The 22677-nt window shown below is 41.2% G+C and overlaps 1 protein-coding gene across 2 annotated transcripts in view; it reads right to left on the reverse strand.

The window, feature by feature from the left end:
- ITPRID1 (ITPR interacting domain containing 1) overlaps positions 1–22677 on the reverse strand; it is a 152596-nt gene that overhangs the window by 60612 nt on the left and 69307 nt on the right. For both annotated transcript variants that reach the window (XM_074199015.1, XM_074199016.1), the window contains 4 exons: positions 17231–17317; positions 13223–13425; positions 10933–11513; positions 7844–7901 (listed from right to left, as the gene is read on the reverse strand). In XM_074199015.1, the coding sequence (XP_074055116.1) occupies positions 7844–7901; positions 10933–11513; positions 13223–13425; positions 17231–17317 (929 nt within the window). The remainder of the gene's footprint in view (positions 1–7843; positions 7902–10932; positions 11514–13222; positions 13426–17230; positions 17318–22677) is intronic.

The following is a 22677-nucleotide window of genomic DNA, read 5'->3' on the forward strand; positions in this document are numbered from 1 at the left end:
AAATTACTGTGATGAAATGGGGATTTATAACTCAGAGAAGATTCAGGATAAATGACAGCAAATTTCAATTATAGGAAAGACTGATGGTGGGAAGAAGGATTTGACTTGTTCTTTTGGGCTCTGGATGGCAAAAATAGGGACAAAAATGTGCAAGTTGAAAAGCAGTTGACTTGGAGACTTGATTTCAATAATGTTTTATCTTTCATTCTTGAAGAAGACCATGTCATCAGGGAAGAGATGCCATGACAAGCACCTTAACTGAATTTGAGTGAGGGGGGCTGTGCTAAGTCATCAGCCTCACTTTCTCCTCCAGAGACATCTGGATTCAGTGACTAGACATGAATCAGGATGACTGGAGATAACACTGGATATAAGACAAGTCAGGGTTAAGTGACTTGATCAAGGTCACACAGGTAGTGACTGAGGTCAGATTTGAACTCAGGTCCTCCTGTCTCCAAGGTCAGTGCTCTATCCACTGTGTCACCTATCTGCCCTATGTCAATAAAGATTCCCTAATTATTAGAGTTTCTCAGAAATGGAAAGGGCCACCTTATGGGGAAGCATAAGCTGTAAAGCTAGAAGTTGTAAAGAAAGACTGGATAACTACTTGTCAGGTGTCTTCTAGTGGATATTCTTGGGTGATAGAGTCTGGTTAGAGCGGATGGCTGCCAGTGTACCAACTCCAGTATTCTGTGATTCTAGGACTCTTCATCTTTGTGCCAATCAATATCATTAAGTGATGCTTCTTCTCTTAGAAACAGGCACTATGGTACTCTGAAAAAATCATGAGCTTTTGGAAACAGAGGACCTGGGTTCAAATCTAATCTTAACTCTTTGATCTTGGGCAAATCTCTTAACTTCCCTGACCTCGGTTTTCTCACCTATAAAATGAAGTGGTTGAATTTGATTTCCTCTGAGATGACTTTGGTGTTTAGATTCAGGGTCCTATGATCTTTTGAGCTTGAGTTTCCCACCTAGCTTGTGTGGTTCATTCCAGGTAATCCCTTCTGAGAAAGCCTCCATCCAATGTCTGACCCTTTTCTGATGGGTCAGTTCCTCCCTTACCCTCCATTTTCAGGAAAGGTGCCAGGCCAACTTTTTGACTTGCTTTCTTCTTCAACCACCAGAATAGAAACTCCTTGAGGGCAGAGGTTATCTTTCCTTCTTCTCCTGTTTGTATTCCTACCATTTAACACAGTAGGAATTTGTTAAATACTTGATGACTTCTGAACTTGGTGGTGAGGAAGGACAACTCTGTACCTGGAGGGCAAACTCTGATGGATCCTACCAATATTAAAAGGCTTTGGCTTCTATTTATTTTGTTTTTTTTTAAACACAATTGATATTTTATTTTTCCAGTTACATGTTATAAAAGTTTTTCAACATTCATCCACATGCATATGCATATTTATAAGTTCCATTAATTTCCTTCCAAGGACTTTGGCTTCTAGATTTGAAAGGAGCAGCCCATCAACTCAGAAACAACAATTTCACTTTCTCCTGGCCACCAAATAATGGGATGGACAACAAATTAATAAGGGTTTGTTGAGTGACATAAGTTCATCAACAGGGAAAGGTAGACTTTCCCACATACCAGGGAAAGGAAGGGAATTAGAGGACTTTAGGATTCTTTTTGTCTCTTCTGTTGAGCCATGAGTCTTACCTACATTCGTATTTTGATTCAGTCTATTATTGTGTCTACTTTCCTTTTAAGTCAATGAATGGAGATAGTAATGCCCTGGGGAATTAAAATCATCCAATGAAATACTTTGGGTTCTATCAGTTCATAACAGTGACTGTTCCCCTCATCTGATGATGGCTAATAACAGACATCCCACTAATAGAACTATTCAGTCAATTAAAAAACTCCCGGTTGCCTGCTGCAGAATATCCCCCAAGTGCCAAGCTGTCTGTGGAGTAGGTGGGGAGAGGGAAGGAAGGTGTGATAATTAAAAGAATTGCTACTTAATAAGTCACAGGAGCCAACGTGTTAACTCCGCATGCTGGGACGTGAACGTGTTCCCAGCTGCTACCGAGAAAAGAGGAGGAGGATGCTTTTGATCCCTGGCACCATGAGTGGGGACAAGACGAAGCACAAATGTGCTAATAGTGAGTTTCCATGTCATCATGTGCCAGATGGAGGTGGTTACATCCCTGATTGATTGCCTCCTGGGCGAGACAGGGGTTTTCCAGAAGGCTAATGTCTCTGAATTGGCAGCCAAGCTCTGGGGACCAACAGTTCTCGCCTCTGGTCAGCTCGGGCCCTCTTGGCCTTTGTGGAGGAGGGCCTGAGGACCCAGGGATTTGAAGTTGGAGTTGAATAAAAACAGAAGCAGAACTTGGAGTGACCATGCCCAAAGTGGAGATTTGGCATCGCCCAACAGGAGTGGCTAGCCATCCAGTTGTTGCATGGGATGAGGTTGAGACTCAGTAGCCCTTCTCCTTGTGAACCAAAGAGAAAATTAAAAATAGAAAGGAAGAGTAGGAGTGACAAGACTCTCAGTAAATCTCAGCAAAAAACCTGTAGACCAAGAATGTTCCACTGAGGCAGAAACAAAAGAGGGAAGCGGTGGATGACCTTCCCATCCCTTTGACCTTCTACTTCATTCCTCACCTCCACCACCCGCCATCTACTTTGCCTTTCTCTTTCCTGATGGCTAGCTCTGGACTCCATATCGCCAGCCTGGAGTGGGATGGCAGTGGTGGTGATGGCGGTGGCAGCCTACTGGGAGGCAGCCCTCTGCCTGTCATCCAGCCATGGGTCCTAATACAGGACAGAGACGAAGGCTTCATTACTGAACAATGGAGTTTGCTGCCAGAGCCCACGGATTTGAATAAACAACAAATAAGCAACAGCTGTTCCAGCATATGTGTACGGTGGAAAAAAAAAGTCACAAAATAAAAGAATTTGTAAATGCCAAAAGCAACACTAAACTACGGCTGCTACTGTAGAGAAGGTTTTTAATTGCAACCACAGCAAGCCAGGCTGTGGGTATTAGTCTCACATATGTCTTGTTGCTGCCAACCTGGGAGTATAGATGAATTTAATTAAATAAGGATTATCCCTGCTCCCCAGTACAATTACTTATTTATAACAATGATAAAATGGCCTAATTTTTTTTTTAAAAAAAGGGGGTAATATTTGTAAAACAGCTTGGGGAACAAAACCCGCCCAGTTTTCCTTGTAAGTCATTCAAGGCTATTTGGGGTGGAGGGCAACTCTGCAAATGAAGTCTTTCCTACCTCCCAGGAAAGAAAAAAAAATCACCCAGCCCTGAAACAGCCTACCCTTGTCATAAAGCTTGCCGCAGTTAAACAGCCAGAGACGACATTATGGAGAAATATAAAGAAGATACACGGCAGCCTGGGAATTGCTTTTCATGGGGAGTGGAGAAAATGAAGCAATCGGACTCAAATTGAGGGCAGACTACAGAGATTAGGGACAGGGTCTATGGGATGGGAAACCATCATGGCCCTCCGTGCAGGAGTTGGGCCCCCTTGGGCACCATTGGACTTTCCGGGAGTCTTTTGGTGTTGACCACTCTTTCCTGACTCCAAAAAAATGTCTTTCAGATGAGAAAGCAGATTGGAGGCAATATCCAGGAGAAAGAGAGATGTTCTGCCCTAGCTAGGCTAAAGCAGACCAAGATGATCATTGAGGGTCTTCACAAAAACATAAGGTTAGAAAAGGTCAAATAATAAAGCATCCCTTTGTCTGCAATGGATTGGAGAATTCACTTGAGGTTGAGTCCAGGCCATCAATTAGATTTATTCAATGCAATCAAAAGCATATTTTAAACAGCTACTATGACCCAGATCCTTCCTAGGCACCTGGAATACAAGGGGGGGTAGAAGAAATCTCTACCCTCAAGGAGCTTATATTTCAAAATAAATAATTTTTTTTAAAAAATTAAAGGGTAGATTTTTAACAATTGTTAAAAAAAAAAAAGCCATAAGTCAAATACTGAGAAGACCCTTGAACTCTGTCTTGAATGGTGTCAACAATGACCAGAGAGAAGGTTAGAAGTAAGCATATCTATATTAAGAGTCTATTATGTGATAAGTGTTTTTTCAAATATCCTCTTACTGTGGCAGCTAGGTAGTGCAGTGGATAGAGCACTGACCTTGGAACTGGGAGGACCTGAATTCAAATCCTGCTGCAAACTCTTGATAATAGCTGTGTGATCCTGATCCTGGGCAAGTCACTTAGCCCTGATCACCATATATATATAGATAGATAGATAGATATATATATATAGATAGATAGATAGATATAGATATAGATATAGATATATATGTCTGTATATATATATATATATATATATATAATACACACATATCTCTATCTCTATCTATATGCATCCAGCTATGGATGCATATAAATAAATATATCTATAGTAATAGATAAAAATAGATTTAAATTATCTCATCTGAGGTAACAATAAGAAGGGAAACTCCCCAGATATGAGGATAGCCTGTGCAGCAGTAAATAGGCAAGAGATGGTCTGTCTCCTAGGGGAAGTAGAAAGTTGGCCAAGTTGGATGGAAGGGAGAGGAGACAAAGGAAGAGAATGAGAAATAAGCCTGGAAACATGAATCACATCAAAAATGACTTTAAAAGTCAAACAGAAGAGCCTCTACATTATCCTAGAACAATGGAGAGTCAGTGGAGTTGCTTCATCCAGGTCTGACAGATCTATCTTTTCAGATAGTATGGGTGAATGGGGAATGGTGTTCTGAGCATCAAGAACAAATTTGCTGGAAGTTCATTAGCCAACCTCCAGTACTCCAGATGTATTTGGGGAATGACTGGCACACACACTCTTTTTCTCACTCTTTTTTTCCCCTGACTTTCTTTCTCTCACTCTCTTCTCTCAATTTCTGTCTCTTCTATCTCTTTTTTCCCTTCTCTCCCTCATTCTCTGTCTGTCTGTCTCTCTATCTGTGATTATTTTTCTTCTTAGGGAATTACCAGTGAAGAAACCCTTCCCCTCTTTTTGCAGATTGTTACGTACTCTGCTATTTGTAGAATGTCTTAGTCCAGATTTGCTTAGCATCACACAACTTCATTCCTGCCAGGGAGAGACACACTGGTATCTCTCTAACTCAAATCAGTTCTCTATCAAAAGAAAGAAAGAAAGAAAGAAAGAAAGAAAGAAAGAAAGAAAGAAAGAAAGAAAGAAAGAAAGAAGACTGGTGTTTAACAAAAATACTCAGGGCTGAGTTGGAGGGTCTTTGCAAATGTATAGATATCACAGAGGTGGGAATAGGTGGGAATAGAGGTGGGAGGTAGGAATCATAAATCAAACGTGCGTCATTGCCTACAAGTGGTGCATTGGTGTAGACAAGAAGTGTCCATCACTGCCCAAGATAACAAAATTGTACACTGAAGAGACTAGAAAAACTTTCTCCAGAATTCTGGGATGGCCTATCAGGACACTTATCTTAATAATTGTCCTGTTCTCTGTCAGTCTTGAAAGAAAGACACTCCTGGACAATGGCAGACCCAAACACAGAGAGAATGGGAAGCAAGGTTCTGGATGAATCACACCACAACTGAGACTGTGCTAGTGATTTTCTTATACAAACTGCCTATAGGTTAGGGACAAAAATCCAGAAAGGCTAGGTCATTTCCACTCAATGCTCAGAAGTCTAGATACTTCATTCATCATTCGTATAAAATTGCTCTCTCTAAAACTGACAGTGGTCCTTTTTGGGTTTTTTTTGGTTTTTGCAAGGCAGTGGTGTTAAGTGTCTTGCCCAAGGTCATACAGCTAGGTAATTATTAAGTGTCGGAGGTTGGGTTTGAACTCAGGTCCTCCTAACTCCAGAGCCAGTGCTTAATCCACTGCACCACCTAGCCACCCCTTTTTCATTCCAGGTCATGCATGCTAACCATGGGTCTCCCCCAAGACTCTATCTTGGTCCTTCTTCCCTTCTCTAGCAATATTTTTCACTTCCTGATCCTATCAGTTCTCATTGATTCAATTATCATCTCTATGCTGACAATTCTTAAGTCGGTTTATCCAGAGCTAATCTCTATCCTGACCTCCACTTTCCCCTCTCCAATTGCCTTTTGATCATCTCAAACCAGATATATAGACCTATTAAACTCAATGCATCCTAAGGGGAACCCGTGATCTTTTCTCTCTCAGTCCCTCTCCTCTTCCAAACTTCCTGTGACTTGTTAGGGCACTGCCATCTTCCAGACACTCTTCACTCTTTCTTACCTTCAATAGTCAATCTAGGAGCAAGTCCTGTTGGTTCTTTCCTTCCTTTGTATGTGCTGCCTTCCTTTGACATTGCCGTGATCACCCTGCTACAGAACTTTTTCATCTCCTACATGGACTATTGCACTAGCTACTAGTTGCTCTCCCTGCTGCTGACATTTTCTCACCCATATCCACTCAGTTATCACAGTGATCATCTGAAAACATAGGTCTGATCCTATCCCTCTCCACTGACTCCTCAGGAGCTTTCTAGCCCTTTGGGCATAGTTCCAAATTGCTCTCTAGAAGGAGAGGATGGCATCACAACTTCACCAACAGTGCATTAGAGTCCCAATTGCTTTTGCATCCTTTCTATCATATTTTTTCATCCTTTTCTATCATATTAACTAGGTATGAGGTGGTGAAGTTGTTTTATTGTGTATTTCTCTAATTGTTAGTGATTTGGAGCATTTTTATAGTGATAGCTTTGATTTCTTCTTAAAATTGCCATTTTATATCCTTTTACCATTTATATCAATCAGGAACCACATCTGTGTTAATGCAGATCAGGATCACAAAGACTCTTGGCTGCCATCTCACCCTACTGATAGAGAATCATCTCACCCTATGCAGCTTGCAATTCCCTAAAACCTCTAGATTCTTTTTTTTTCCTTTAAAGACAATTTCTATCCATCCTTCTCTCATTCTATCCTTATGGAATTGATTTCTGAATGCTAAAAAAAGACTTGACTTTTACCCAAGTTGAATTCCTAGTCTATCCTATCAAGGGGCACCAGGTAGTACTGTAGATGGGCTCGGAGTCAGGAAGGTTTGAGTTCTAACCTGATCTCAGGCCCTTACTTCTCATGTGACTTTGGCCATGCCACTTAATCCTATTTGACCCAGTTCCTTCATCTGTAAAATGACTGGGAGAAGGAAATGGCAAACCTATAGAGGATCTTTGCCAAGAAAACCCCAGATGGGGGGCAGATAAGAGTCAGATAAGACTGAAAATGACTAAACAACAATAAAAAATTGTCAAGATACTTTGAATCCTGACTTTACTGTTCAGTACCTTAGCCATTTCTCCTACTCATCAGAAATCCCATCCGTCCCTTTGTCCAAGTCAACGATAGGAGTCCAATCACTCTTGAATCCACCTCAACCTACCATAGTCTACTCCAAAATTTGCTTTCTGCTTCATTAGAATTTCACAGGTAAACAATATCTATTTATTCCTAATCCTTTCAAAAGGACATTCTTTTTATCTTTCAAGGTCTATTGATGAAGCCATGTTTCATCATCCATGTAATCATTTCATCCCTTTCTAGATGTTCATTAACCATATCTTTAACTATTGGTTCTCAATTATTTCCAGAAATCAGTGGCAGGCTCACTTGCCTATAATTTGAAGAGTCTACTATTTTCCCTTTAAAAAAAACCAAGATGTTTTGCTTCTTTGGTCCTATCTTCTTTCATGATCTTATTCTCCAGTCATATTGGACATGTATATACATACAAACACACACGTGCATAGATACAATTATGCTTAACTCACATATCAAGTTGTGTTTTCAATGTTCTTTTAGGAATAATGATGCCTAGTGAAACTGATCCTAAGGATTCATTCTTACCGACTGTGCCCAAGGTTGCCTCCAATGGATTTCCATGTTCCTCTTCAAAGCTCTGAACCTGAGACATTCAAAGACAACAACAATTTCATCAGTCCTTTCTCCATCGTCTTGGCCTCCCTGGCCTGGCATTGAATCTGGCAGGCTTTATAGCAATAGAAACAACCAAACTTTTTCCTCTTGCAAGTCGTTTCTGTAATCTTATAGGCCAATGTACTACTCCCTGCTTAGAAATGTTGGCCCCTTGGGGAACTGGGGAGAGCAATTAGTCACAAAGCTCATGTTTCAGGATAGTGAATAGTATCGGGCAGTAGGAAAAATCAAAGGTCACTGGAGTTCCTGGAGATGGTGTCTCCTTTCTTTGACATGGATTAAAAACCTTTTTTTGCCTTCTCTCATGTAAATATGACATTCTATTTTTTTAGTTATTTTTACAACTATGTTAGCTACCCTAACTTAACTATAAACTTCCTGAGAGCAGGAACTTTGATTTACTTATCTCATTATCCCCTTTAACCTCAGGCAAAGAGTGTTGCACATTTTTTGGTTATGGGTTGTTTATTTTTTTTAACAGGATCTTTGATTTCATTGGGCTGGAGAACTCCTGCCAATAGAAGTCCCTTCACCTATCTAGATCCTTGGTAAGCTATCTCTGTGCCCCTTGTTTTCTTAAAGAGTTTCTTGGGGCATTGAGAAATTAGGTGCTTTGGACAGAAACACAAATCAGAATTACAAACAGCATTTGAACCCAGGTCTCTCTGGGTTCAAGACCAGCTCTGCATGTCCCCTGCCTCATTTCAGAATTAAATCATAGGCTTATAGGGCTATTCTAAAGCAGACAGGGCTTCAAGGGCCATCTAAGGGGCTCAATCCTCTCACTATAGAGTGAAGGAAACTGAGGCTCATGATGGTCAGAGATCTGTCAAGGACACAGAGAAAGTAAACACGAAAGGCAGAATTTGAACTCAGGTTTTCCAAATCCAGAGGGAGTGTTCTTTCCACTGTCCCGTGATGCCACCCCCAGGTAAATTGGATTAAATTACCCAGGAAACCTTGGATCAATAGCATAAGAAACAATTAAGCCTCACCTTTCTTGTAAGGATGATGATGATGATGATCTCTTTCCCACATCCATCTACTGCTCCTAATTCTAATCTCTCGGTCAAACAGCCAGTCTAAACTTGCTTTTACTAATCAAATTCAATACTTGGTAAGAGCTAAGCAGAGGGCTTAATTTCTTCCCATTCCTTCTACTCCACAATCTCAAGCACTGAACAATACTGAACCCATCGAGTATGATGGAAAGATTGCTGGGGTTGGAGTCAGACTGAAGTCAGTTCAAATTTTTGTCCTACCACCTTCTAGCTAGACTTTCCCATCTCCATCTTGTTTATACATAGTTGTTTGCAATTTGTCTTCTCTATTCCATTATGGTCTGGGCTTGTATTGGACTTGATTGGTCACCTTAAACTTTTGCACATTGTAAACACTTTAATAAATTCCTGTTGAGGTGGCTTCTCCTTGACCTCTCTGGGCCCCATCTCTAAAATGAGGGGGCTGAGCAAGATAACTTCTCAAGTCCCTCCCAGTGGGGAACAGATAACTCAGTCACGAGAAAGAGATTCAGTCTTCAAGGTGAGAGAGGCAGAAAGAGAAGGGTTACAGATTTCATGCATAGTTTCCATTTCTTGTAAGGGGATTTTGAGGATTGTCTTTCACAAACAAATATGTAATCTTGCTTGGGCCTCTATTTAAGGCGCAAGGCTCTCAGGAAACAGGAAAACAAACATCTTTTCTCAGGTTATGTGGTCAGGAATGTATTTTATATTTTGCCTAAGGATTAACAAATTATGAATATGGGAAACCTTAGAATTCAAAAGTTTCTCTGCTATAACACAGCAAAGTTCCCTCAATAATACTTCTCAAAACGATAACCTTCATTCAAAGACCCCCAGTGACAGGGAGTTCACTACCTCCCCAGGAAGCCCATCTCACTTTTGGAAGCTCATTATTTGGAAGGTTTTCTGTGTATCTGGCCAAAAACTGCTTCTCTGAGGAGCTACCTGCTCCTCCCCATCTTTGCTCAGACTTTCTTTGTACATGAGCATTGCCTTCCTTTTGTTAGAATTTTCCTTCAAGGTCCTGATCAAATTCTATACTACCTGGGAGACTCTTCCTGGCTCTCTCAGGTCAGGAGGATCTCTCCTGTTTCTGAGCCCAGATTATGCTTTCTCCTGGAGCCCATGGCCTGGGCAAGAACATGTATGGGGAAAGTTTCCCTTGCTACTCTGGTAGATTAACAAGAGCCCTGGTGACCAAAGGTTGCTTCTCATGCTTCATGGCATCCGTGGAGACTGAATCGGCTAAGTGACCTCAGTGTAGGTGATAAGTGGGAGTGGAATTCAGGTCAATCCTGACCCTGGAGCAGAGTTCTAGCCACAAATCACTGCCTCTCCAGGAGTAATATTGGCTGTGGACTCCCATTTACTTGTTCCATATGGCTGATCAAGTGAGCCCTTGATTTTAGAATGAAAAGCTTCCTGGGGGCAGGGACTGCTTAGGGTTGGTCTCTGTGACCCCAGTGTTCAGCCCCAAAACTTGCTCATGGGAAGCCACTTCATTCAATGTTTACTGAATTAAAACTAATTGAAGATGGTCATCTGGGAGCTGTGGGCAAGTCATTGGACTTCCTGGGTCTCAGTTCCCTCATCTGTAACAAGAGGGAGTTGGTTGGACTGGATGGCTTCTGAAGGCTCTTCTAGGTCCAAATCCAGGTCGTCTATCATCCTATGATGTCACTTAACCACCCTGAGGCTCAGTTTCCTTATTTGTTAAGTGAAGAGGTTGGCCTAATTACCTTTGAAGTCCATTCTGGTTCTAAATCAAGGCATCCTACCTCAAACTCTGGGATAGCCCATGTATACCATGACTCTGGCTCAGTGAGTGGTCAAATGTAGAGTGTTGGGAGAGGAAAGAGGGAAGAGAGATTGTTCTGGCTTGGGTGATCAGGAAATCCTTCCCGGGGAGAATCACATCTTGGAGGATGGGTGAGTTTCCAACTGGTAGAGGGCACCATACAAAATTATACTGACCTCCTCCATTTCAAAAGAGTCGGGTGACTTCCCATCCATGTGAGCCACCTGCCTGAGTCTGTGTGACAGAATCAGAACTTTCTCCTGGAAGCCTCTGTCTCTGGTTGACCCTTCTGAAGCACAAGGAAGGGGATGCTGCTTTAGCGCCATGGACAAGAGAGGAGGCCATGGCTTGCCTGGTACAAATGGTGAAGCTTCATTTGATATCTGCTTCTTGCTGGCCAGGGGAAGTTGATTTTCTGTCAAAGGACCTAGGTGGCTGCGGTCAGCAAGGTGCATTCTAAGAGACGAGAGAGAGGGACATTTGTCTGACTCCACAGGGGAAGGAAGAAGATCTTCCTTCACCCTGAGTGACTCAGTTCTTCTCTGTGTACCGTCCCTTCTGATTGTCTGTTTTGAAGCTCTCCTGAGGAGTTGACCAATCCTTCTCCGTCTGTCTTGGATCAGGTTCATCTGGGCCAGTTTAGGGTCCTCTGCCTGCCTCTTCTCCTGGCCTTCCCTCTGCAGGCTATTGACATTATTCAGCAGAGAGGAGAAGGCGGTTGTCACATGATCCAAGACTTCCAGCTGTCGGAATCGTCCTGAATGAGACAAGGAAACCGTCTTTCAATTCAACCTCCAGAGTATTATCACAATGACTGAGGACTGGTTTAATCAAAGAAGTTGCTTTGGTGGCTGAGACTACTTAGCACCAGCTCTCACTCTCTCCACTCAGCTAGCTGTCCCCTTAGTCCAAGCCCTCATCACTTCTCACTTAAATCAGTGTGGTGGTCTCCACCTCAGCCTCCCTGCCTCCAGTCTAAACTACACACACAGCAGCCAAAGGGTTTTTATTAAGCACAGACATGACTGTGTCACTCCTCTGCTCAGTAAAGTCCAATGGCTTTCTGTTACCCCTAGCATAAACTAGGAACTCTTCTGTTGGCTTTTAAAGACCTCTATATCTGAGCCCAGCCTGCCTTCCCAGCCTCACTGGACATCGCTTCTTCTCCTGCACTTTGCAATCCAACCAGATTGACCTTCTCTCTATTCTCTCCCAGAGGCCATCTCCAAGTCTGAACTATCCTTTCCTTCCCCTGCCTCACAGAGTTGCTCTTTGCACTTTTTTCATCATGAAGTTTACCTCCCTCCCAAACTAGCTTTTATTTCCATTGCATTTATTTTCTTCATATTTGTCCCATATACAATGCCATGCTCATTTTTGTCCTTGCTACCTCCCATTAGATAGTTAAGTCTTTGAGATTAGGTTTTATTTCATTCATTGATTGGCACAGTATCTGGCATGTTAAGGTGCCTAATAAATGCTTGTGGATTAACTGTGTAAGAGGTCAGGAAGATTCTCAAGTTTTATGAACATCCATTCTAGGTGGAAGGCAGCTAGGTGGTGTAGTGGATGCAGCACTGACCCTGGAGTCAGGAGGACCTGAGTTCAGATCTGGTCTCAGACACTTACTTGTTTCTTCTTATTTATATTAATAGCATCTTGCAAAATGCTTTACAAATCTCATTTGACCCCCATAACAACTCTGGGTGGAGGTAAGTACTATTATTATGATCTCCATTTTTACATATGAGGAAACAGGCAGAGTTTTTGTTTTTATGACAGCCCCAGGGTCACCTTACTAATAAGCATCTAAGGCAGGATTCAAATTCAGGTCTCCCCACCTAAAGCTGCCAAAGGGTTTTCCTAAAGCCCAACCCTGCCCCTATAATTTCCCTTTTCCAAAAGCCCGTGAGACTGCCCATGATCATCCGGTTTAAATAGAAGGTCTTTTGTTTGTTTTTAAAGGCTCTTCACAATCTGGGTTCTTCCTACACTTCCAGTTTTCTTCTGCTTGACTTCCCTCCATGAGCTCCACAGTCCAACCTCACTGATCCCCTTGTGAAACTCCAACTCTCAGTTCCCTGAATTTGCAATGGCAAAGGACTTCCTATGTTATGAGAATAGACAGCAATTTATTTTGTTGCAGTCATGTCTAATTCTTTGACCCCATTTAGGGCTTTCTTGCTAGGGACACTGGAGTAGTTTGCCTTTCCCTTCTCAAGCTCATTTTTACACTTGAGGAAACTGAGGCAAACAGTGTTGAGTGACTTGTCTGGGGTCACATAGTGTCTGAGGTTGGATTTGAACTCAGGTCTTCCTAACTCCTCTTCCCGACTGCTCTATCCATGGAGCCACCCAGCTGCCTCCTAACTAGATGGCCTAGGAACATAATCATGTCTGAAGTTGGCTTATATGCCTTAGTCCATTTTAGAAAATAGAGGCAGGAACTCCCAGGCTATGACTCACCATACAAGTTGGGGGTCTCAAGATCCATCCGATGCTTGTGAGCTTCCAGGAACACCCGGATGTTGATACCTTTTGCCGCAGAGCTGCCCCTGAGGAAGCGGGCTGGAATTTTAGTGGAGATGTCTGGCTCCTCTGCCCCAAATCCCAGATCAAGGAGAATTTCCACTGGATCCTTTTGCCAGAATTCCAGCCATTCTGAAATGCTGCAATGGGTAGAAGGGTGGTCATCATTAAATGATCACATCCCAGTTTCCCAGAGGTGACATTTAGAAGGGTTGACTCTCTGATGGTCTGTAGGGGAGCTCCACTTGAACGCAGAGGTCAGGGAGCCTTTAAAAAAGCCCCTAAGCCTTACTATTGACAGTTTCTCAAGCCCTCACTCAACTATTTATTCTTGTTTTAAGCACAGTTCTAACAAACTTAGCTGCCTGAGTCTCCAGTCAATGAGGGACACTAAAAGACCAGGGCTATGAGATGGGAAGAGTACTAGAAGAAAAGCAGCAGAAACAAATAATGGCTACCAGAAATAAAGAATGTAGAAAAGCTACTAATAAACGACAAACACAGTTGTTCAGAACTATTTGGCATTTGATCCACACTCTCCAAAAACCCCTTGAACAATAACACTATAGTAAGTGGCATTCATTAAAAATGAGCCATTCAAATTGTGTAATATGCTTCCACTAAAGTCCCAGGGAGAGAATGTTGGCCTTGGAGTGAAGAATACCCAGGTTCAAATCCCACCTTGGACACTTCCTAACTATACAAGCCTCTCTTTCTTTCTGTGCCTAAAGCAATTCCCTGGGAGTTTTCTATAAAGTGATAGAGAGAGATTGAAATCTGGGTCAGCAAATAGACTTCTGACTTTCCAAGAGCTCCCTAGAACGATGCCATCACAGGATCTTCTAATAATCATGTAAGTCTCTACTGAGGGTCTCATCTCATCCCCCAGCCAGAACATGGAGACCATCCTAAGATCTTGATGATTTCTATCCCTTGAGTCCAAGCTCTGACCATCACTACTACTGTGGAAATACTTCTGAGGTGGGTATGAGGAGAGACCACAGATCTGTCATCTGAGGATCAGCCTTGCTGATTTTGAAGGGGAAATATGATACTAGAGATTTCAGAATGGAGAGGTGACTCAGTTGGCACCATGATGACTTTCCAAGATCAGCTTCTGACTCAGAGTTCTTATTTGATTGTTTCTCAATCATGTTGGACTCTGCTTGAACATTTGGAGTTTTCTTGGCACAGGTACTGCAATAGTTTGGCATTTCCCTCTCCAGTTCATCTTAAACATGAGGAAACTGAGGCAAATGGGGCAAAGAGACTCACTCTGGGGGTCACATAGCTAATAAGTGTCTGAGGTCAGATTTGAACTTAGGAAGACGAGTCTTCCTGACTTCCAATCCACCACTCTATCCATTATATCATCTAACTGCTTTCCTAAGTCATAGAGAGATAGATTTAAAGCTAGAAGGGACTATGAGAAGGGACCACTCCATATCCCTCATTTCTCAAGACAGGGAAACTGAGGCACAGAGGAGGTTAATGATTTGACTAAGGTCACACAGGTATCCATAATAGAGTCACCTGCAAACTGATTCCAAACCCATCACTCTTTCTACTCTGATTAGTCATGGGCAGGATTAATGTATCATCTAAGGGCCATAAAGGAAATCTACTCTCTTTAAGATGTAAAGAGAGCCAGGGCAGCTAGGTGGCACAGTCAACAAAGCACCAGTCCTGGAGTCAGGAAGGCCTGAGTTCAAATCCAGTCTCAGACGTTTAAAAATTGCCTAGCTGTGTGACCTTGGACAAGTCACTTAATCCCATTGCCTTAAATAAATAATTTTTAAAAAGAAATAGGGGAATAAATGTTTGAAAAATGGTGAAATATGCTTCCAGTATCTGGAAAAGTCACTTAGTTTATTTCCAGAGTCCTATAAATGAGGAATTCCTTCACTTCAATTTTGTTCCTTTTTTGATTCATTTTTTTTAAAAAGTGACTTTATTGAAAAATATGGAGGCTTAAAACAAGGGAGCCTCTTCAGTAGTGTCTCTGAGGTTGCTGTGAGGTCTTCCATGCCAGAAATGTCATCCTTCTTTTATAGACTCAGCCTCCCTCACTTTCTTTTTTTTTTAGGTTTTTTTTTTTTTGCAAGGCAAATAGGGTTAAGTGGCTTGCCCAAGGCCACACAGCTAGGTAATTATTAAGTGTCTGAGACCGGATTTGAACCCAGCTACTCCTGACTCCAAGGCCGGTGCTTTATCCACTATGCCACCTAGCCGCCTCCCTCGCTTTCTTCCACCCAGATTCCACCTTCTTTAATAGACATTTACCATTCTTCCCACCTTCTGTCTAATGCCTCCACTCTGAAATTACCATCCAATATATTATACCTTTTCTATACAAAGTTACTTACATGACATCTCCGCTATTAGAATGCAAGCTTCTTGAGGGCAGGGACTGTCTTTTACCTCTTTCTATGTTCCTAGAACCTAACACAGTGACTGGTAATAGTGGACACTTGAAAAATATTTATTGATTGACATCTCTCCCCATTAGAAGGTGCATTCCCTGAGGGCAGGTAGCCTGATTTTGCCTTTCTTTGTATACTTATGATTCAGCATACTGTCTGGTTTTTTTTTTAAGTCAGTATTTAAAAATGGGAAAAGTTGGGTGGCACAGTGAATAGAACCCCAGTTCTGGAGTCAGAAGGACCTGAGTTCAAATCTAGCCTCAGACACAATATTTACGTAGCTGTGTGCCCTTGGGTAAGTAATTTAATCCCATTGACCTACAAAAATAATTTTTAAAAAGTAATGAAAATGTTTATTGATTGACTGGCCCTGGAATTTTTATATGGCTTTGTCCCATTTTCCAAATGGTTTAGGGGAAGCTAGAATGGATAGTGTACTAGATCTGGAGTTAGGAAGACCCATCTCCTGAGTTCAGAGATGGTCTCCTACACTAGCAGTGTGACCTGAGAAGAGTCATTTAATCCATTTTTTTAGGTTTTTTTTTTTTGCAAGGCAATTGGGGTTAAGTGGCTTGCCCAAGGCCACACAGCTAGGTAATTTTTAAGTGTCTGAGACCGGATTTGAACCCAGGTACTCCTGACTCCAAGGCTGGTGCTTTATCTACTATGCCACCTAGCTGCCCCATTTAATCCATTTTTGATGAATGGGAGAAGGAAATCGCAAACCGTTCCAGGGTCTCTAGCAAGTAAACCTCAAATGACATCATGAAGAGTCAAACACAACTGGAAAAAATGACTGAATAAATGATAAAAAAAAAAGTTACAAAAACTTTGGCAATATATAAATCCTTATGAATTATAAGTCCTAATATTACACTCTCTACTTATTTAAAATGAAACCAAAAAGGGGTGATTTGGCAATTATTCAGTGAACTCAACCACTGTATGTGGGCAAATGAAATTATTTGAGTCCTAAATTATGTGCCATATTAGATTTCAAATTATCCAGTTTAAAGAGTTCAGTCATCTCCACAAACTCAACAACCAAGAGCTCCTCATCATCTAGTCACAACTTTAGCTTTATTTCTAGACCTTGCAACTGGGAACAGAAGGACTCCCTGTGAGTTGGGTTTGAAATTCAGATTGCCCCCACTTACAAAGTCCTGCATCTTACCCTGAAGGGATTTCTTGGTGGGCTTAGCATTGCCTGTTTCAAGATCATCACAGTGGGTGATGTCTCAAGACCATAGATGTAGAGTTTGGAATGGACCTTAGAGGGCATTGGACTACAGATGAGGAAATTAAGGTCCAGGGAGGCTAATTGACTTTTTTCAAGCTGAGCAGTTAGTGAGTAGCAGATCTGGGATCTGACCAGAAGTCTCAGAGATCCACATTTCAGAGTCTTTCTTGTACCTCTATATCCCCAAATTGGTGCATTTTTAGTTTGGAAAAAATATTGATTCTCAGGCATATAGAAATATGACTGGCTTTGGCTGTTACCCAGCACTGAGAAGTTACCAACCTTTTGGGTATACTCGGAACAGAAAGGGAGGAGTTGAAACTGGTCCCTCTGGACAATGTTGGAGTTTCTGAAAACTGTTGTAAGGATCTGCAGCAATGGGAAGAAGAAATACAAAGGCATCAGTGAAATGTGTTGATGTGGTTCATTCCCCTGAGATGTCATTAAGATTTTTTTTTTGCCAGAAAGAACATTTGCATTTCAGCTTATTTTCTAACTACAAAATGATAGCCACTCCTTAGAAAAAGAATGCACCTCCCCCCTGGGGAAAGAGACTTTTCTTAGAAAAGTCTCTCTTTTTACCTGATGGTAGCTGTTAGCCAGTAGGTGTTAGACACCTGCTAATGCTCATTCTGAAGGTGACAGAGTATCTTGTTTTTGACAGATGGCAAATCACTAGGGGAACTTTAGGGAGTAGCTCTCTACGAAACAATGGGGGAAAATGCTGCAAAGAAGATGGTTTCATGATGAGGGAGACCCAGCTGGTGACAATGGAGCCTCATTCTTTTCCTACGCTATGATAACAAGCTCTCAGCCTAGATGAGGATGCTCAAAGCATCAGAGCGGACATGGAGAGTGGACAGCCATGTGGGTAAAGTGAATTCCGCTCCAGCTATACCACCTGGGTAAATAATTGCAAAAGGCAGTGAGCTTTCAAACAAAGTTAAAACAGACCAGATTATATGGTGCAGGCATACTAGGACTTTCAAAAAGGGGAAAGGAACTCCCAGATGACGAAACTCCCTCTACCAGTGCATGATAGCACCTTCTTTCCAATTTAAACTTTTAGAGAAATACCTAGCACATTGATAGGTAAAGTGATTTGCCCATAATCAAATGACGATGTCTGTCCTTAGTTCTTGAAGAAGACCATGACATCAGGGAGGTGATGCCCTGACAAGCATATGGATTGGATTTGAGTGAGGTGGCAGCTGTGCCAAGTCACCAGCCTCACTTTCTCCTCCAGAGCCATTGGAGTCCAGTGGCCAGATATGAATCAGAATGATTGGAGATGGTCCTGGATGTGAAGAAATCAGGGTTAAGTGATCTGCCCAAAGTCACACAACTAGTAAGTGGCAAGTGTCTAAGGCTGGATTCGAATTCTTGTCCTCCTGATTCCAAGGCCAGTGCTCTACCTACTAGCCCACATCTAGCTGACCCCCATCCATATCCACATGGCGAGTGAGTGTCAGAACGGGGATGTAAGTCTTTTAATTCTGAGTCCAATTTTGTGGCTGGCTGAAGGAGGTAGAAATGATATAAACTAACAAGGGTCAAGGAAGGAATCTTTATATTTAAAAAGAAAGGTAGAAGAAGGCTAGGATTCCAAATTTCTAAGGGTTTAGAGAAAGGATAAGAAAGATTCTACCAACAATCATTGTCTAGAGGAAATTACTCCAGGAGGGATGGGAAGGAACTAGGATCACCTTTGGATATATGAGGAGAGATGATGGATAGCAGAGCTGTTTAATTCTTATCTTACTTGGCTTTATCTACCATACAGAATGGTATTTGTAATAGAGAGGAAAAAACACATAATAGCCCACAGGGAATTCAAACACAAGAAAACCAGAGTGATAAGAGGGAACCATCTGGCTTCCTTTGATATGTTCAACTTCGCAGTCCCAAACTAATCATGTCCTCAGGTCCTGAAAGAATTGGAAGTTGTGGCTGATGAACCACTCACAAAGACCAAAGGAAAGATCATCAAGAATGGTCAAGGTGGCCCAGGCTTTGAGCATGGCAAATATTCCAATATTCAGAAAAAGGGAAGAACAAAGGTACCATAAACCAAAGGTCAATGAGCTTGACTGGGGGTCTTGGGGAAATTCCAGAACATATTATTAAGTGGATGTTAATGAATCTCTAGAAAAGGAGTTAGTGAATATAAAGGACCAACAAGATGTCAAGTTATTCCAGACTAACCTAATTTTCCTCTTCTTTCTCTCTTTCCTTCTCTCTCTTTTTCCTTCCTTCCTTTCTTTCCTTTTTTCTTTCTCTTTCCTCCTTCCTTCTTTTGATTCTTTCTCCTCTCTCTCTTCCTTCTTTCCTCCCATTCTCCCTCCTTTCACCTCCTTCTCTTCCTCCCTTCCTCTCTTTCTTCCTTTTCACTTTTTTTCTTTTCTTTCTTTTCTTTTTTAAATTTTTATTAAGATGACTTACGGTGGTATGGAATTATCCTTGAATTTGCAAAGGCTCTCTTGGTGGAATATACCGGATTGTAGGTTCTACAAGCCTGAAAAGGTGTTAGGTATAGTCAGACTGACAGATGATGACTACTCTCCAAGGACCAACCTGTCTAATGATGGAGCAATTCAACCCCGGTTGCCTGACTACATTCTTAGGCTAAAGTAATTCAAGAGAACAAATTATGATTCAAATTCTCCTCTATTTCGTGTGATTTCCTTAACCTTCTGCTGTGACTGTGATAGAGAAAAAGGATCAGAGCATGCTAAGCAATAATTATTGGTGTTCTAAATGGAAGAGTTTTGGTCACTGGAGTGACCAATAAGAATAGATCATATTGGCATGGAGATTCTCACTCTAAGTGAAACCAAAAGATAAAAAGGACTTTGAAGTTCATAAGGAGAGCTCTGAGGGTCTCCTCGTAGAGACAAACAAAGGAACTGGATGAATGGGTTATGTCATATGTTCAAGCAAGATTCTATGGGATACTTGTTCATCTCATATTGTAGCACCCATGGTGAGAATTCATAAAAAGACCACCATGAAGATAATTACATATTACAAGTCAGCATCTGTTGTCGAGAATAAAGAAGCAGAGAAATTTTATAAAGAGCTCCATAAGACCCTCCAAATTAAGTAAACATTTATTGCAATATACACACACACATAGGTAGGTAGAAGGGAGGATAGAAAAAATCTGGAATATGTGACTCAGGATTAAGAAGTAAAAGGAGGTAAAAGACTCTAAACTATAGATATAGAAATCCCTACCCATAGGTCATGAATATTTACTTCAAGAAGGATAGCATCATGTGGTGGACATGGAGAATACCACTATGATATCACCTAATGTATAATTGATTACATTTTGGCAGATAGGAACTAGCTGGTTACCAAAGTAATTGTTTTGCAATCAACTATATGAATATAGTCATACCACCAACTTATTAGGGCAAAGATAAAATCAATCTCTAGTTGGAAGAAATAATGCAAATGTGAATGTCTATGGCATAAAAATTAAGCAAACTTGATTTATTTAGACAAGTCTGACAGAAAAAAAAGAAGGAAAATAGATAAAAGAACAGACATGGGCACAGAATATCATCAGTTTTTAAGAAAGTTTAATTGATCGATGTAAATTGGGAGCAATAGCAATAACAACAACACAACAACCCCAAAATCCTTTAAAATGATATTTGCTGGAAAATTCTTAACTGAGTGATATACAGTACTGATGTAGGGAACCACGGGCATAGGGAGTGTTGAGATCAGTTGGAGACAAATTTTGTAAATCTTTTGTTTGCACTGTTAAGGGAATCTTCCATCTTCCTTCAACATCTAATTTAGGCCATGGCCTGAGGGTCTGACCTGATCTGAATTGGATCCTCTTTTGGTCTGGGCCAGGGCTTGCATCTTATCCATAAGAGACCCCAAAAGGCAAAATCTCCAATGTGGGACTTGGGTCACTCCCAGGTCATCAACCCTCCCAAAGACCCTGAGGGAGAATTAAGGAGATTTGGGGAGGGGGTTCACTCTCTTTTTACCTTTCCAGACTTCTGCTGAATCTTGGCAGTGGGTCTGCCAAGATCAATTAGCAATCCACATGGCCTTTCCTTAATCTCTACTTAACTTTCCCATCACTTTCTTTGTATTGTAACTTCTTTTAATAAATCTCTATTTTCTTTCCACACCTGCATTCCCAGGTCACAGTGTTTCTTCATAGTGGATATTCAAACCTTGTGGCAACAGTACCAGTTTCTAAACATATACTTATTTCTAACATCTTACATATGAAGACAGTAAAAGATTATCGGGAATATTGGTACTAAAGTACTGAGAAGTAGGAGGAGGAATGGACTAGGAATAAGTTTTAGGTAAGCTTGGGAAAGATTCAATTAAGCCCGTTCAAGACCAAAAGCATGCAAGGATAAAACTAGAAGGAAGACAACAAAGCAAAGCAAAACACATGGAGAACTGTAATAGATAATTCTCTTCATCAATGGCAACGGAGCCACTACAGTTAAATTCTAACATCACAGTTTGCAAAATACTGTATGAGGATGTAAATTGACTGAGCAAACAGAGGGAAAGAGTCATTGGACACAGAGAGATAATAGGCTGTGGGCAATACAGTTTTTAGGACATTAAGGGGCTGATTCTCAAGATATCTAAAAACCTGGAGAATACTAAGGAAAAATCACAAATGCTTTTGCTAACTTTACTAACTTCAGTAGCTACATATTTAGTTTGCCATTTCTACAAAATCTTTGAAAAATTACCTATACATGGCACAGTAGATAGAGCAGTGACCCTGGAGAAAGAAGGTCCTGAGTTCAAATCCAGCCTCAGACCCTTGATACTAACTCTGTGACCTTAGGCAAATCATTTAACTTTACTGTCTTACAAAAAAAAAAATGCCTATAGTATACACTGAAGGAATTTTGATTAAGATGTACATAGGGACCTGTCAGACTTTTCCAAATGACATTCACTCATTCAAAAAGCATATATGACAAGCACCTACTATAGGTCAGGCATGGTGCTAAGTATAGGGCAAACAAATACGGAAAACATAAATTCAGTTCCTTCTATCAAGGAGCTTACAATCTAACAAAGAAGACAATATACAAATAGATACAGGCAAAGCAAACTATAATAGAGGATAAATAGTAAATAATTAAGAAAGAGAAGAAACTAGAATTAAGAGGGAGATTCAGAAAAGCTTTATGTAGAAGATGAGATTTTAAGTGGTCAAAGAAGGTCAAAAGTCAGAGTGGAAAAGGGAGAATGTGCTAGATATGGGAGATAGCCATCAGAGCTGGATAGAACAGTTAAAAAGACAAGTGTCACTGGATCAAGTATATGTCAAAGAATAAGGTGTAATAAGACTTGAACAGCAGGAGGAAGCCAAGTTATGAAGGATTTTGAATGTGAAATAGCATTTTCTGTGTGATCCAGGTGGAACTGGAAGCCATTGGGGTTTATTGAGTATGTTGGTAATGGAACAGGAAGGGATATGATCAGACTTGCATTTTAAGAAAATCACTCTAATGACCTGAATTGAGACTGGATTAGTGGGGAGATGTTTGAGATAGATAGATCCACTAGCAGGTACTGCAGCAATTGAGGCAAGGGTCAGAGCAGAGAAAGGGGGAGGGCATTCAGGAGAGGCTGCAAAGGTTAAATGGGTAGACTTTGGTAATAGTATGGATTTAGGGATGAGTCAGAGTGAGGAATCTAGAGGGACTTCTAGGTTGCCAATC

This window comes from Macrotis lagotis, chromosome 8 (genome assembly GCF_037893015.1).
Source record: "Macrotis lagotis isolate mMagLag1 chromosome 8, bilby.v1.9.chrom.fasta, whole genome shotgun sequence".
In the NCBI taxonomy this organism is placed as follows: domain Eukaryota; kingdom Metazoa; phylum Chordata; class Mammalia; order Peramelemorphia; family Peramelidae; genus Macrotis; species Macrotis lagotis.